The sequence below is a fragment of the Sminthopsis crassicaudata genome, chromosome 1, assembly GCF_048593235.1.
Source record: "Sminthopsis crassicaudata isolate SCR6 chromosome 1, ASM4859323v1, whole genome shotgun sequence".
Taxonomy (NCBI): Eukaryota; Metazoa; Chordata; class Mammalia; order Dasyuromorphia; family Dasyuridae; genus Sminthopsis; species Sminthopsis crassicaudata.
In genome coordinates, this window is record NC_133617.1 from 8967496 (window position 1) to 8983170 (window position 15675).

Genomic DNA, 15675 nt, shown 5'->3' on the forward strand with positions numbered 1-15675 from the left:
GCCAGTCTGCCTCTTTCAAGGCTACAGCCTGCCCAGCACCGTCTCTCCTTTTGATCCTGTGGAAGGCCATATTCTTAGAGGTCCCGGTCCATAGAGAGCAGTCTGAGTAGAGCCTCTGAGTACATCTGGAACCTCGCTGGGGCGTACCAATTCTCAGGTAATACAGGGCTGCACCCGGCCATATGCATTGGGGCCCTCGGTTCTGGAAGTAGGGGGCAGTGGGGGCTGTTCAAGGAGACCAGATCCCAGAGAATTACTTTGTATTTATTAACGAGTGACCCCAAACTCCTCAAAGCTCAGGAACATCTATGAAAAAGGCAGGAATTGGGTTCCAGGCTGGCCCTGACCAATGCATTACCTTATCTCGGTGATTTTTCTCTCCACTTCCATGGGAGAAGGTATGAGAAAATGGGGAAATCTGAACCTTAAAGCTATTATTGGATATCCTTGGTTTCTAGCCTAGATTTGAGAGACTGAAAATTGAGAAGGATAGCAAAGGCTCACTATAATCTTGTTTAAGGTCGCGGGGCAGAAAGAATTCAAAGAGCTTCCCGATGCAAACACCCGATATTTGTCCGAAAGCATTTGCCACCGGGCGAAGGGTCTCTTGCTAGAGAAGGCAAGCAGCTCCAGCAGCCAAGATGGACAGAACGAGGCAGGGCAGGCTTTTTTGCTACTCCCAGACTAAGTAAAGCAAGGGTCCTGCCCTCTCTGAGCTGGGAAAAGCCTGCGTATCTGGGCTTTATCCCAAGAAAGCCTGGTTATTGGCTCTCTTTGAGAAAGGGTCAGTCAAGGATTTCGGGGGAGCTGGATGCGGCTAAGCCCCCTCCACAGGCAGCAGCATTCAGCAGCGAGCACGGGGCCCCCCAGAGGAGTAAGCAGCAGCCACGGGGGAGCGGAGCGTCTTTTTCTCCACCCTGAACATGTTTTCCTTGGGCAAGATCCTCCCTGGCTGGGCTCAGGCGGCACTTCTTCCCACATACACTCCTTATAATCCTGCTCTTCTCCCTGATGCTGCATTTACGGGGGAGATTTTGTTGCTACTTAAAACTGCTTCTCTTTAAATGGCTTTGCTTTGAACTCACTGAATTTTCTGCTGGCTATTAAAGGCAGGGCACCCTGGGAGAGAATAATGAGCATATCAGTAATACCCCAGTTAAACCAGAGGTCCCACCCTCCCAGTTATGTACATTGGGTGTACTCACGTGTGGGTATACTCTCCTTTCACTTTTGGGTCTCCGTGCCAAGCACACAGTAGGTGCTTGGCAAGTGCTTTTGGTACTAATGCAGCAGAAGTCCAGTTTGCTCCCCCACAGGACCTCAGTGTCGGCCAGTCCTTTCCAAGCCTAAGAACGGCTTAGGTGTTAACCTGGTGACGAATGACTTGGCTGTCGGCTGGGGTTAACTCGGGGACTCCCAGGACAAGGGCCAAGGAAATCCCACACCTTGCTCTTTTTGTTTTTATTGCTTTATTGATGTCCTTCCTTTTTACATGAGTCATTGCTGTACTTATAGCAACCCGCCACCCAGAACAACCTCCCATTAATAAAAAAAAAAAAAAAAAAAGAACCACACTGACAGTGACCCTGGGCAAGGTCCACAGCGGCCGCCCTAATCTTGACCATCTCCATCAAGAGGTGCCATCTTGGGGGCAGAGGTCAGTGAGTACGTGGTTCTTTTGCTTCTCCATCAGTTCATACAAATCTTCTCACCGTCCTCTGGATTCCGCCGCTTCATCTTTTTTTTTTTTGCACAATGCTGTTTCATCAGTCACACAGCACAGTGCTGTCAGCCCACCCACCATCAACGGGCCCTTTCCCCCATCTTTCCAGTTCTTGGCTATCACACACACAAACTCACACATACACACACACACACACACACATACACAAACTCACACATACACACACACACACAGAGGTATGGATATTTTGGGGCAATCTGAATGCTGTCCCTGTCCCTGGTCTCCTTGGGGCAGTGGAAGGACTCCTGGGTAACAGGATAGGAAGGGTTGGGCCAATTCACAGCCTTCCCAACTATATTTGTGGGACTATCTTCCCAAAGATCTTCCAGCCCCAAATCTCATACCTCACTAAGGAGCATCAATGCCAGAGCAAAGTTCTCATAGGGGGAAAACGAGAAGCTATGAAGGGAACTTCCCCATGGATCCAGCGCACACCTACTGGACTTGTTCTGTCTGATGCAAAGGAAAGGTGGGGGGACACAGAAGTTAGAGAGGCAGATATGACCTCCCTGGAGGTCACTAAGCTCTTGTGTGGGATGCTGTGAAAGGGACTCTTGGTCACAGGCTCCCTCCCCATTCTTAAAATTCGGGAAAGTGTCTTCCCCTCTCACTGGCCCCCTCATCTGTAGAAGGGGTTTATTTGAAGCCCCCAAACTCATGAACTTTCTTCATGATACAACCTGCCTCACATCATGTTCATATCTTAACAGAGAAGCATTGTGGGAATGGAAATGGAGACATTTTCATTCACCTTATAAATTCCTGTTCTCTTTAGCTTTAAACTTGCCTTTAAAAGGAAAGTTTTATTCTGGGTTTAGAGTTTTTTCTGAATATATTCATGCTTTATAAAACCAAACCCTAACAATCCCTTTCCAGTAATGCTTTACTCCTAAAAGAACTTTTCCTTTTTACACCTACAAAAAAGTACAGTTGAGGAAAGCAAAGTGTCACCTACTCCCTCTGGCGAGCGGAAAGAGCCCATTTCATCACCATTCTCCCAAAGTCAGGCTTGGTTATTGCTTAGGGCCGGGGGAGCGCTCCCGTCTCTGCCGCCATCTTCCTTGGTATTACCGGGGTCACTAACTACGTTGTTCTCTTGCTTATATTTCCTTTGCTCTGTAGCAGCGGACCTAGGCCTAGTGTCTCTGATTTCTTCCCATCTGCCAACAATTAACACTATCAGCAGGGCCCTTCTTGAATCCATGGGCCCTTGTTCTCACCACAAGTTCTGACGAAACCCTTACGGAGGTGCCTGGACCACAGGGCCCAATTGCTAGCACAAAATTCTGCTCCGACCGAGGACTTGTGGACCTGTAACCGTGTTGTCCCCTGCCTCCTCAAGCTTCGACCTTACCCAAAGCGCTCTCACCAAGAAGCAGATTTGGGAAGAACCACCTGGTCCTTCCTCTCGTCCTCGGCCTCCTCTCGGCCCAGCAGCTGCTTCGGTTCCTCTGCCCGCCCAGACACCCTCCCCTGCCCGGACGACAGCTTCCTAGTCAGCGTCCCACGGCAAAGTGCCGGGTGGTCCTCACCACCTTCTTCCTGAGACTTTCCTGTTCCTGCCTTTCAATGGCCCCAGTGCGATGAAGCCCCTACCTTTTGGTTTGGGATTCAAGGCTCCTCACCAGTTTAGTGATTTTGGGACACAGCTTCAAACAACTTTCCAGACTGGCTAACCAATTCACAGCTGCACCCACGGTGCACGAATGCTCCCAGTCTTCTCCTCCAACATCACCTCCCTTTCTGTCACCTGCCCTGCTTTGCTGGGTAAACTCAAAGGTTCTCCGGGTCTCGAATTGTTAGTGACTTGGAGCATTTTGCATATGGCTGCTGCTAACTGGATGTCTTCCTCCGAGAAGGCTCAGCTGAACTGGAATACAAAGCCATCTGGGAACTCTACCTGACTGCAGGAGACAGACTGGCTAGGACAGAGGTGGATGACGCTGTAGTCCTGGGCAGAAGCCTTTACTTCCCCATTCTGCCTTAGGGATGGCCTGCCCTGCTCCCTGGAGCTTCGGGCCTCTTCCCAGCAGGAGCTGCTTGCCTGCAGAGGCTGAGCCAGGCTGCCCAGATTCCAAACCCTGAGTGAGCCCCACAAGCCCAGGGACCCATGGCAGGCGTGACCCCTGCAGCGGTCGTGACCCTGCTGCGGGAGAAGCTGCACAGAATCCGATCAGGACCGAGGCCTTGGGGAAGACTGGGACAGGGCTCAGCTGCCAGCTAGGAGTCCGGAGCTGCAAGCTGGGGCCTGCGTTGGCCCAATGACTTCCCTTCAGAAGGGAGTCCTGCCAGGATGCTGGCAGCAAAGGGAGGGTTGTGGGAGGCTATTGTGTGCCGGTGACATGTCGGCCCGCCAGTGAGTCAGAGCCTCTCCCAGCCCTGTTCCTTGGGAGTCAAATGAAGGGGTGGGAGGTGATTTCTAGGCCTTAGGGGATCTGGGGAACTCTTGTGATCTATCCCAGGCAGCTCCTAGGGCGCAGAAAGGCCTACTTCAGCCAATCAAGGAAAGAGGACAAGCTCTGAAATGAAAGGCTGCGAGTTCAAATCTCAGCTCTGTCACTTATTAGGTGTAACCATTGTCAAAGTCTTCTCCTCTCTGGACCTATTCTTTCATTTGTAAAAAAAAAAAAAAAAAAAAAAGGGGGGGGGGCTTGGAGCAGCGGAGAGCCCTAAATCTGTGAGGAGCCCAAGGGGAAGGCCGGGGCCTGCCGGGTTCTTCTTCTGGAAAGAAAAGCACCTCACGCAGGGTTCTATCAATGGCACAGCGTTCACCCCCCCATCCCCACCTGCCATTCATTTAAGGGTTGGTTTTCTCAAAGTTGCTGAAAACTTTGCTTCAGATAATCTGACTTCTGACTTCCTGCCTCAGGTTAAAGGCCACAAACCGAGGGCCGGGACGGCAGCAGACCTCCAACTCAGGAGCCAGTGTGGCCATTCTGGGGGCAAGACCCAGATGGGGCTCCTTCTCCCTGGGGGATAGCAGGGAGGATACAACCTTGGGGCATCCCTGGAAGAGCCTTCTCAAGAGAGGCCCGGGGGGGCACGCCCTTACCCGTTACTGAGACAGCGATGGCGCGGTCCGTTCGAGGGGTTCACCGTTTCCAGATCCCGCCCGCCGTCGGACGACAAAAAGCCAGGCCACAAAACCTTTGAGATCATTTTTATTGAGGGTAGCAGAATGGAATTGCAGAACCTTAGAAAGTCTACACCACGACGAGGTGGCGGGGTGGGGTGGGGGGGGGGAGTATGCTGTAGTTTGGGGAAGGGAAGGGATGCTGAGAATTCAGCACATTGTCAGGGAACAGTTAAGGAGCAGGAGTGAAGTCCTGAGTGATCCAAGGACAGCCAGCACCTCCTCATCACCATCATACACAACAATTTGGTTCTCACTATGGCAGCTTCTCCCCCCACCCCCCACCCCCTTTCACAACTCCCCTCGTTAGCTCTTTACAGAAAAGCCACAGCTTTGGAGGCAAACAACAAAACCCACTGTTCTACATCTGTTGCCCACCCGGCGGCCCGAACAGCATTGAGTGAGCTCCCATCCGCACGCTTTCCGAGTGCCCGGCCACAGAGGTTCCCTCTCAGCGGCATTCACCTGAGAGGCTGACAATCAGAAAAGTCTAAATACTATGAGAGAGAAGCAAGTGGTATGGAAAGAGGAAAGGACCAGACAGTTTCAGAGAAAGGCCACCATTTCCCGTTCAGAGGCAGTAACAGGGCAAACAGTGGCTTGGTCTAGGCAGGAGTCTGATGCAGGAGTTCAACACGCTTTTGTTTGACAGAATTTGGCATTTTATTACAAATCCAAAGGAGGGGAACAAAAGTCCATCCCAGGTCTCAGCCAATGAGGAGACGGTGACGGTTGTGCTGATGACGGGCGCTCCTCCGCCCTCGGAAGACGCGGGCGGCTCCCACACGTGGGCGTGCACCCCATTTCCTGGAGAGGGCTGAAGAAGCTGGGGATATTTACAGGGCTGCGACGTGGTCACTGACAAATGAACATTTCATAAACCTCTCACTTTTGCACAGACACAGAGTACCCTACATATCTCAATGCCCCGGGGGGGAAATGGCAAGTTTTGGAATCGTCCCTTCCTCCGTGGCCCATCCTCCTCGGCAACTAGATGAGGCTAAAGCTCTGAGAGCATCTGGGACGAGATTTAAAAAGTGAGGAAATAGGCGATCTTCCGTCACCACAATGAGCACGGCAAATATCTGGGTAACAACAAATGGATATTTTCTAGGCTCTCATTTATTTATTTATTGGGGGGTAGGGAGCGGGGGGGGGGAGGGGCGGAATTTTTAAGAGACAGCAACATTTTAATCCTTTTAATTCCATATGATTGCAAATCTATAATCACTTTTTATTTCTACCAAAGAAAAAAAAGCAGTCAAAATGCTTATAATAATAAAAACCAAACCAAACCTAAACAGCCATCATCAAAGGGCGGCAAAAGAGCTTCCAAAATGAAACAGGCTTGTCTGGAAGGAGGGGCGATGCCTTGTTTCAGAGCCGTCAATGGAAAGAGAAGCCATCCCTCTCCGAGGCCCTGCTAAAAGATTCTAAAAAAAGGGGCTGGGGGGGAGGGAGGAGGGGAATGACCTTGACCCAGAACAGCGACCCCTCTAGGGGTTACACAAGCAGAATCCCCAACTCGAGTTTTCTTCTCGAGGATAATTGAAAAATTCAATATTAGGGGGAGGGGGGACGCTGCCAAAAATCTCCGATTCATTCTGATGCAAAGTTTTCTACTGGGTGGAAAACAATGTCAGCGGAATCGGCTGGCCAGGGTCCCGGGGACATCTGCAGGTAGTACCAGGAGGCATCTGGGGGGGGGGGGGGCGCCCTCAGTCCGGGAGCCCGCTTCTTCTTAGCCCAGAGCTGGAGGCCCAGGTCCCCAGCGGCCGGCTGCGCGCTGCCGCGCTCCCCGGGCGGGGCAGCCCCGGAGCCAGGCTGTAATTCAATCACACACACAAGCAGACAGTCGGGGCTTTGCCCATTTAATCGACATCATTTTGATAACATCAGCCAGATTTACACGCCAGCCGGGCTCCTTCCTCATCCCAGGCTTCACCCGTGGGTTTGGCCTCTCGGGTTTCTCAGATGTTACAAACTCACAACCCGGATCACAAAGCAGATTCCGCGGGGAGGGAAGGGGGGAGGAGGGCGCTGCTGGATGGTAGGCCATTTGGGGGAGGGTTGAGGGGGTGGGGGAGGGAAGAAGGTAGGGAAAGGGGGGGTTCCAAGGCATTGTTCTGGGGGGAGGGAGTGTGATTAAAATGAACGCAATAAAATAAGAGCTACAAGGGGAAGGGAGGGATCAGGAGTGTGCACCACTCACTAACTCTGTTTTAAACCTGAAGAGAAACCGAAGATTTGGGATAGATTTGGGCAAGAAAAGAACACACCATCCTTGAAGGTAGATTGAAGCAGTGATTTTTAAAACAAAGAAATCAGAACTAGAACATCTTAAATTTTTAATCCTTTCTTTACAGGTTTACCTAGACCACTTTTGATTAAGAAAACTGTAGAAAGTTAGTAACTGCCACAAGTTAGCGCCAGGAGGTGGCCCCTGTCAATTTCCCAAAGAGTCCTGGTGGCGGGGTGTTGGAAATGCACTGCTCCGGATCTCCGCTCGCCCTGCTTGGAGTCAATCACGGAAGATTTAGTCCACGGGTCGCTTTTCCCCATATTTCTTTGTAAACTCTTCAGCGTTCTTACAGAATTTTTTACGGTCCTTAGAGTACTCTTCAGCTAGGTCAGCCCGGAGGGGGTGCTCAGGCTGGGGGTCGTTCACCAGTGCTATGAGGGACTGGATGACTGCCAAGAAAAGGACAAGGGCGGTCAGTGCTGAGAACACGCGCCGTCGCATCGCTAGCCCGGCAGAGCCACGCCCCAGAGAGCTCCGCGCGATCGGCCCCCGAAAAAGCCACCGGCTACGAGAGGGCCACCGACACTCCCGCCCCGCGCCGGAGTCGGGGCCCGAGGACCAGGGCGAATGGCTGGCCGAGCTCTCCAGAGGCTCCCGGAGCCCCCGACCGTCAGTGTGAGAGGGGACCTCGGGATTCAGCCCGGACAGCAGAGCTGGAAAGGGCCCGGGCGCTCACGGATCCCCAACCAACCCCCTCATTTTACAGACTCAGAAACTGAGGCCGGAGAGGAACGCAGGTGGTCAGCAGCGGGGTCACGACTTGAACCCAGGATGAGGTCCAGCACTGTTCTGAACCCCCCACTCATGATCCCGGAGGCTCACAACCTCACGGACACAAAGAACGGTCAGAGTGGCCGGCGCCAGATGGGCCAGAATGCACCCGCTGCCCCTCCGAGGACCGCATGCTTCACTCTGCTCAGGGGAGGGACGATGGGGCCCAGCTCCGGCAGAGCCAGAGTCCCGGGAGGCCGAAGCAGGAAGGAGCAGGGAGAACAACGGCTTCCACAACCAGGCGATTCCTGCTCTGGAGCTCTGGGCCTCGAGGGAACGTCGCATATCCCAGTCATCACGGTCAGAACAGGACGCACGACTGGGGGGCAAGCAGAGGCCTGAGAGGTCAGAGACAGTCTCTGCCTTGGACCCCGAGGGAAGGGAAGCAGAAAGGTCGGGCAGAGCCAGGCCTGGGCATGGGAGGGGGGGGGGCTGGAAGGGCACAGACAGGAGAGAGATCGAAAGGTGACACAAGGATCTGGCAGCTGGCATGAGGGTGCCCTCCATGGGACACGTTGAGTGTTAATACAGCAGAAGGACATGGCCGCAGATCTCCAGTGAATGGCTGGATGGCTATCCGACAGTTTTTTCTAAGGAATAAGGAAGGTCCGGCACAGTGGGCTCAAGGAAAGGCTTGGTCAGGAAGGCCCGAGAGCTTCTCCCACCATCGTCCCACAGACCATACTCGGTAAGCTGGGCAGGAAGGGGCCCACAGAGGGGCCAACACAGGCCTTAAGGGCCAGCAGTGAGAGCGCGGGAAGGAGCAGGCCAGCGGGAGCCTGGCTGGAAGCAAGAGGAAGGGGGGCACGCAGAGAGGATGGTGACCCGCAGGGGGAAGGGGGCAGAGGTCTCCAGAGCCCCCTGCCAGCCGTGGTCACTCTTCTTTTGCTTTCACTTGGCGTTTCAGCCCATTCCCTACAGTAAGTTAACAGGGGCTTGGGGGAACTGTGGATTTCTTTCAGAACTCTTTATGTGAGAATCTGCAAGATGCAAATTTATGGAGCACTATCCTGAGATAGCGGGGTCCTGCCCCGGAGGCCAGAGGAAGTGGGAGATAAAACACAAATTAAAGAACAGGAGAACACAGGTGACCAGAGCGGGCCCCAATTAGCGGCGGAACATGGAGTACCACGAAGCACCACAGCTTCCTCTGAGAGATCGGAAGCTGGGGGAAGGGCCCGCACTCACATGATGGCCACAGCCGGAGACAGAGGAACAGGTCAAGGGAAAAGGCGGGCGCAACACGAGACAAGATCAGACCCAGGAACAAGAAGCGAGGGAAGCCACTGGAGGAGGAAAGAGCCGGGAGAAGGGAGCGCAGGCCAGAGCTGGAGCCAGGGCTACAGGAAAGAGCAAGGCCTCCAGAGGCAGGAGTCCCTGACGCTGACTGGTTAGCTGTGCAACCACTGGGGTCTCATTCGAGCTCCATAAAACGGGACAAACACAACACACAGAATCTCAGAGTTTGCAGAACCCCGGGAAGCCCCCCTGGGAGGAGCTTCCTCTTCCACCACACCTGGCCTTGAGCTGGACTTGTGCAGCTGCCCTTCTGGACCCCAAAGGAGGAGCTGACATTTATCCCAGCGACATGCGATCAGCCATCCTGCCCCAGCCGGGTGGGACACGCTGGAACGTGCGCTCTGCTGCCCCAGCCCCGTCGCTAGGTTCTCTCACAAGCATTTTTCAGATGTGAAACCCACTGTCACTGCTCAATGTGGCCTAGTTCTAGGACCGAGCTCCCGGGCGCTCTGGGACGACTTCGGAAGCCTCCCTACCTGCTCCCTCTGCAGGCCTAAAATTTGCTCCCAGGGAGCGGTGCACCCTGTCTTTAGCCACCAATAGTCCCGAGTGCTTCACTATTCACTATCCCTCAGGCCCGAGCGGCTAATGGATGGGGAAGCTGCCAGCTAATGGAAAGGGGGTGCAGGGCATCAGGCCCCCCCCTTCTTCTTAGGCAGATGGCCAAGGCCAAACCACCTCTCGAGGCCCTGCTATTCTCCTCATCGTGTACCCACAGAGCTGCTGTGGAGCGGACAGTCAGAGATGGGCACGACGGGAGCCGGAGACATTAAAGAAAGGGTTTCGGTCTCGGTCCCTTGTGCCCCAATCCCTGAACAGAGCCAACCTCAAACACTCTCCTATGAGCTTCACTGGTCCAGCCTTCAGGGTTCGGGGGGCCCTGCCATGGTGCAGAGGCCTAAGGGGACTTTACTTCAGCAGGTGTGCCCAAATTCAAGAGGCTGGGCACTGCTGCCAGCTGCGGCTAGCGGAAGGCTTGGCCAAAGGGCCAGGGATTGTTCAATTCACAGCTATTTAAAAAGATGGACGCCGTCTGTGTCAGAAGAAAGGGGACAGACGGAGAGATCGGAGATCCTTGGAGCAGAGCCGCTTTAGAGGAAAGAAGAGGCATCTCCCGGGAAAGGGGGTGACAGTGGCAGAAAGACCTGCTCGGACAAGGCAGAATCGCGGTGTCCCCTCTTCCCACCTCAGAAGCCTTCTCTGCCCCAGAGGGCTCCTTCCTCTCTGGGATCAGACAGTTCCTATTCACTAAGGACCTTCATCTTGGGAATGGCCAAGAAGGGAACGTCAACTCTCTCCAAAGCCAACCCTCATTCATCGTCTCCCCTTTTGGGGTTTAGAAGGCTCTGCCAGAACACAGCCCGTCTGGGGGAGCCCTCTTCTCAGAGAGCGAAGAACCTCAGAATATTCCAGAGCCGTCATGACGGCCCTCCCTCCGGAAGACAAAAGCCCCAAAGATGGGCATTCTTCTGCCGACACCTTCGCCACATGTGGTCCGCATCGAGGTCCGGGAGGACAAAGAACCGGAAAGGTGCTTGGCCACTGGGCACTTGGGGAAGGTGGGGAGCAAGCAAGACGTCTCCTGGGGAGAGGAGGAAGGACGGGCAGCTGCTCTTCAAGTGCACGCTCACTGCTCCCTCGGGCTCATCTCATCGCCAGCCTACCCCCTTCCATCCGGCCTCCACGATCTGCCCAAATACCCTTCCAATAACCCTGGCACTCAGGTCCTCCTCTTCACAAACCCGGGCCAGATCCTGCTCTCGACACCTCCCCACTCCAGCTAGCGGGCTCACTCACCCGATCGCTGAGAACACGGCTTTGGTGCCTCCCAGCAGGCCCCAGTCGCAGCCAGGAGTGCTCTTAGCCTATCTCTCCTCTCCTGGAGGAGCCATCCACGAGAGGTAGCCCCGCTGCCTCTCCTCTCGCCCCCTGCCCTGGCCTGTTCTCACCACTTAGCCACCAAATCCACAGCCTTTTCTCCTCTTGGCACCCTCCGCCACAGTCCATCGCTGTCCCCCCGAGATCTCTCTCCTGGTTCTTCTCCCACCTGTCTGACCTGGACTCCTCCTCCGGGTCACGCTCCATCCTGGGCCCTCTGCTCTTCATCTGTCCTACTTCCCCTGGTGATCTCATTGGATGCCATGTTCCGAATGATCATTTCTATGCAGATGACCCTCAAATCCCCATGTCCAGCCCTAACCACTCTGCTGGCCTTCTCTCTCTCATCTCCACGTCAGTGTCTGGTAGACATTTTAAATCAAAATACCCCAAACTGTGTGATTCCCCCCCCCATCATTTCCACCTTCTGATCTCCTCTAACTGCCTCCTTTCCGACAGCTCACGTCCCACCCCACTTCTGGCCATCCTCAAGTCAGCTGTCACAGCCATCAGTCTGTTACCTGGTGTCCCCACTTAGCCCCCTTCCACCTCTCCTGGCAGCTTGCCACCTTACTGCCTTCTAGGTCCCCTCCATCCCAGGAGCCCCGGCCTCTGGCCAATGAACCCGACGCTCTGTCTCCTGAGCTTTCTTCCCCACGTATCCTTCGGTTCTCTTGTGTGTACTCCCCCTTCTGACTGCGAGCTCCTGGAGAAGAGGGCCAGGTTTCTGCCTCTTTCCATCCCCAGGACTTAGTACAGTCTGTGGCACAGAACAGGCGCTTCCTAAGAGCCACCCGACTGGCTACTGAGTGAAGAGAGGCCCAAGATCCTGCCTCGGCCGGCTCCCTCCCACCTCCAGCCTGGGCCCTGAAGCTGCCAAAAAGCCATGGTTTTCCCCAGGGCCCACCCAGGAGCAGCAGTTACTGTCTGTCTGTCCTTGTCTCTCAGACGACTCCTTAGGGGAAGGGCTGGCACCCTTTTCTGTCTGTTTCCTGGGCACTAAGTACTACGTTCTGCCCAAAGGGCATCGATGTTCCTTTCAGAACAGAGAGAAGAAAATGGGCAAAGTTACCCTGGAGAGTCTGAGGAGCTCAGAGGAATCGGGGACAGGCCGTGACTCAGCAGAAACGTTCCTGAGTCTGGGGACCCAGTGATCACGACAGCAAAGACTGCGATTTCTAATGCTGTGGTCGGGGTGGTTGTGTGGCTCTCCGTGAGTCCACCTGGGGACTGGCCATCTGACAGATGAGGAAACTGAGGCAAACAGGGTGAAGTGACTGGTGCTAAGAAGTATCTGAGGTGAGATTTGAAGCCAGGAAGTTGTAATCTTTTTGATTTCAGGTCTGACACTCTAGCCACCGAGCCACCTGCTGCTCTCCATTCATAAGTATATTGGTCCAAAGACGGAACTGGAAGCCTGATGAAGTAGCGAGTGCCCTGTCCATGAAAATGCTCAAGCCAAGGCGGATGGTCCCTGTGGCAGGGATACCCTGAAGCAGGGCAAAGGTCTAATTAGGGGCTCTTAACCTCCTCTGTGTCATGAGCTCGCTGCAAGTCTGGGAAAGCCTTAGGGGCCCCTTCTCAAAATGCTTTAAAGCATGGAAGAAAGTTGACAGAATTACAAAGAAAACCAATTATTGTGGGATAGAGTTAGTGATACGGTCCCTAGGTCCCTTCTTCCAGCTCAGGAGTCAAAGATTCGGACATACGAAGAGCAGAGGGAATGGCCGAGGGGCAGGATGGGAAGCAGGGACACCCTGTATGGTCTCCTTTAAGCTGTTAGCAGTCAGTCACCGGAGACGAGCCCGGAACCCTCCCGGCCAGGCAAATGTGCACGGAGGCTGGGCACCTGCTAAGGCTGAGCACGCCTGGCCAGACACCCCGCAGAAGGTTGGGCTTGTGGTTTCCCTAGTGCCAGCTGAGGCAGGACCGGAGAGCCAGTCTGTGGCCCACAGGTCTCACTCTGTTACTGAACCGGGGCCAGATGTTTTTCCAGTCCCAGAGTGGGAGGCCCTGGCAAAGGCCTGGAGATGGGCCCTCCTCATCCTCAGCTGGGCCACAGGGATCATCCCCTGGCACGGCCCCTTTCCTCAGGGGGCTTGTGAGGGGAGGAGCCCAAGAATCGTAGGCCGTTGAGGCCCTGTCAAGACTGACGGTCCACAGGCTAATCAAGAACAAAGCCTGGCCCCGACTGCAGCCCCCCCAGCATTTACTCAGGTTTCCCTCCAGGCAAAAGGGTGGAAGACATGCTTCTAACAAAGAGGCATGTGGCTTCTCAGTGAGGGAAGGGAGGAGAGAATCTGCAAAGTTGTAAAAACAAATGTAAAAATTGTTATATGTGTAACTGGGGAAAATAAGAAAAGGAAAGAAGGTGAAGGACTTCAGGCTGTGCAGGCCTTGGCTCCGCAAGTGAAACGTGCAGGAGACAGTCTGCAGGCCCCTGACTTCCCATGCCCAGGGCGCCACGCCAGGCCGGAGGGGAGGAGCTCCGTCTCAGGCCCTCATCTCCCACGGGGCTCCCAACACACCCAATTTTACTTCCAACAACGTGAGCCCCAAGACGAGTCTATGGGAGTCACAGCTCAAATTCCAGTCGCTGTGAGAGGCAAAGAATGGCCCCCGCCTCAGAGGAGCTCCTGGGCCAGCGGAGGAGTCAAGAAGCTCAGGACCGGAGAGAGGGGGCTAACTCCTGAGGGAAGGCCTTGAGAGGGAAGGCCACGGCCCCTCTGTACTTGACCGGGCGGCTGGGAGGCCCGGCTTCACCTGCCTTTCCCATGGGAGTCAAGATGCCCGGCAGAAGGAAGACCAGGAAGAAATGGCACAAGTGCCCAGGGCCTTCGGACAGACACTCTGCCCATCACTTCCCAGGGTACCACCAGTCAGGCCTCTCCCCCCATCAACATTCTTGGTCTAGCCCAGACATGTAAATAAAGTGGCTGCAAAATCCCCACTGGGGTCTGGCCAGATTAAAGCGTAATTAGGAAATGTTTACCAGCCAGTGCTAACGTGCGGGGTGCTGAGCCCGTATGGGACAGTGGGGCCCTCCTTCCATTCCACGCGACACCAGGGGCCCGGACCGCTCGGTGTCCGCGTCTCGGCCGGCACGTTGGAGGGAGGGGGCCCACGGAGGAACTGAGCTGCTCTTACCTTGGTCAGTTTTGGTTGCTGGCTTCCAGTTTTCAGCACTAATGACCGGCAGACAGACCTGCCCTTTTTCATCGATGTTCGGGTGGTAAATCTTTGTTTTAAAAGTGATCTTAGGTGGTTTGAATGGATACTCTGCTGGGAAGTTGATTTCGATTCTGAAGGCTCCCTTGTCATACGGAGGGTTGTCCTGTGAAGAGAGACAGAGAGAATGAAGGTGTGGCCGGCCACCAGACTCCACCGCGGTCTGCCCGACGGAGCGTACACGTGGGTGACAGGCGCTAGGGGGGCTTGAACTTGCCAATGCGGAAGGCTTTGATGAAGGCGCTTTAAAAGCCAAACATTAAATAATTCAAAGGCAGCTACTTCATAGAAACCCTCACTCACTGCCAGATCTCCGCCATCACGAGGCTCAAAGTGAAGTGACAGGAGCCATGGAAACAAGATCTCTGATTTTCCAAGTGTTTTCAAAACCGAGACCAAGTGTTCGAGGGCTGGGGCTTCTGAGCAGGGCCAGCTCCAGAAGATGGGCCGGCCCTCCCCGGCCAGAAGTTCACTGAGGGCAGTTCAGTGCCGAACGCTTGCAGCACTAGCCAGAGTGTGGAGCAAGACCTCTGGGGTGTGCCGAGAGCTTTTGGATGAGCACCCGAGGAGGCAGGGCCCTCCCAGGCCCACGTCCAGCCCTTCTGTTGCTGGCTCCCTGGTCCCGGTATAGGCCCCCACAACTGTGTCCTATTTCGTGAATGGAGATCATTATGACAAGGAAAGTGGTGCCCCGTGTCTGTCACACAGCTAGTGAGCGCTGCAGCCAGCACCCGGCCCCCAGCTTTTTTTCAAGGACCCCATTTTGCGGCCCATTTGCTCTGGCTTCCTAGTAAAGACGGCTCTAATAACTCCACAGACTCAACAGGACCCGTGCTGGGGCTGTTACTTTCCCCTCCCAACATCGGAACCCCCCCAGAACCATTTTTTCCCTCCGTCAGCCCATGAGATTGGATGCCAACTGCTTCCTTTAAGGCATCCACTATTGCTGAGTGAAATGAACAGAACCAGAAGATCGCTGTACACTTCAATACTGTATGAGGATGTATTCTGATGGAAGTGGAGATCTTCAACATAAGGAAGACCCAACTCACTTCCAGCTGATCAATGATGGACAGAGGTAGCTACACCCAGAGAAGGAACACTGGGAAGTGAATGTAAATTGTTAGCGCTAATATCTGTCTGCCCAGGTTACTTATACCTTCGGAAGCTAATACTTAACGTGCCACAAGAAAATGGTATTTACACACATATATTGTATCTGGGTTATATTGTAACACATGTAAAATGTATGGGATTGCCTGTCATCCAGGGGAGGGAGTGGAGGGAGGTGGGGGATAATTTGGAAAAATGAATACAAGG

The 15675-nt window shown here is 54.3% G+C and overlaps 1 protein-coding gene across 2 annotated transcripts in view; it reads right to left on the reverse strand.

The window, feature by feature from the left end:
• Positions 1 to 4889: 4889 nt before the first annotated feature.
• Positions 4890 to 15675, reverse strand: part of UBE2L3 (ubiquitin conjugating enzyme E2 L3) — a 51410-nt gene continuing 40624 nt past the window's right edge. Inside the window, exons 3-5 of one of the 2 annotated variants that reach the window (XR_012486711.1) lie at positions 14275 to 14461; positions 6592 to 7568; positions 4890 to 4993 (exon numbers count right to left, since the gene is read on the reverse strand). Coding sequence is in view for 1 of the 2 variants with exons in the window: in XM_074292223.1 (XP_074148324.1) it covers positions 7414 to 7568; positions 14275 to 14461 (342 nt within the window). In the remaining variant the exon portion in view is untranslated. Of the gene's footprint in view, positions 7569 to 14274; positions 14462 to 15675 lie in introns of both variants that reach the window. The other variant, XM_074292223.1, reaches the window with a different exon arrangement.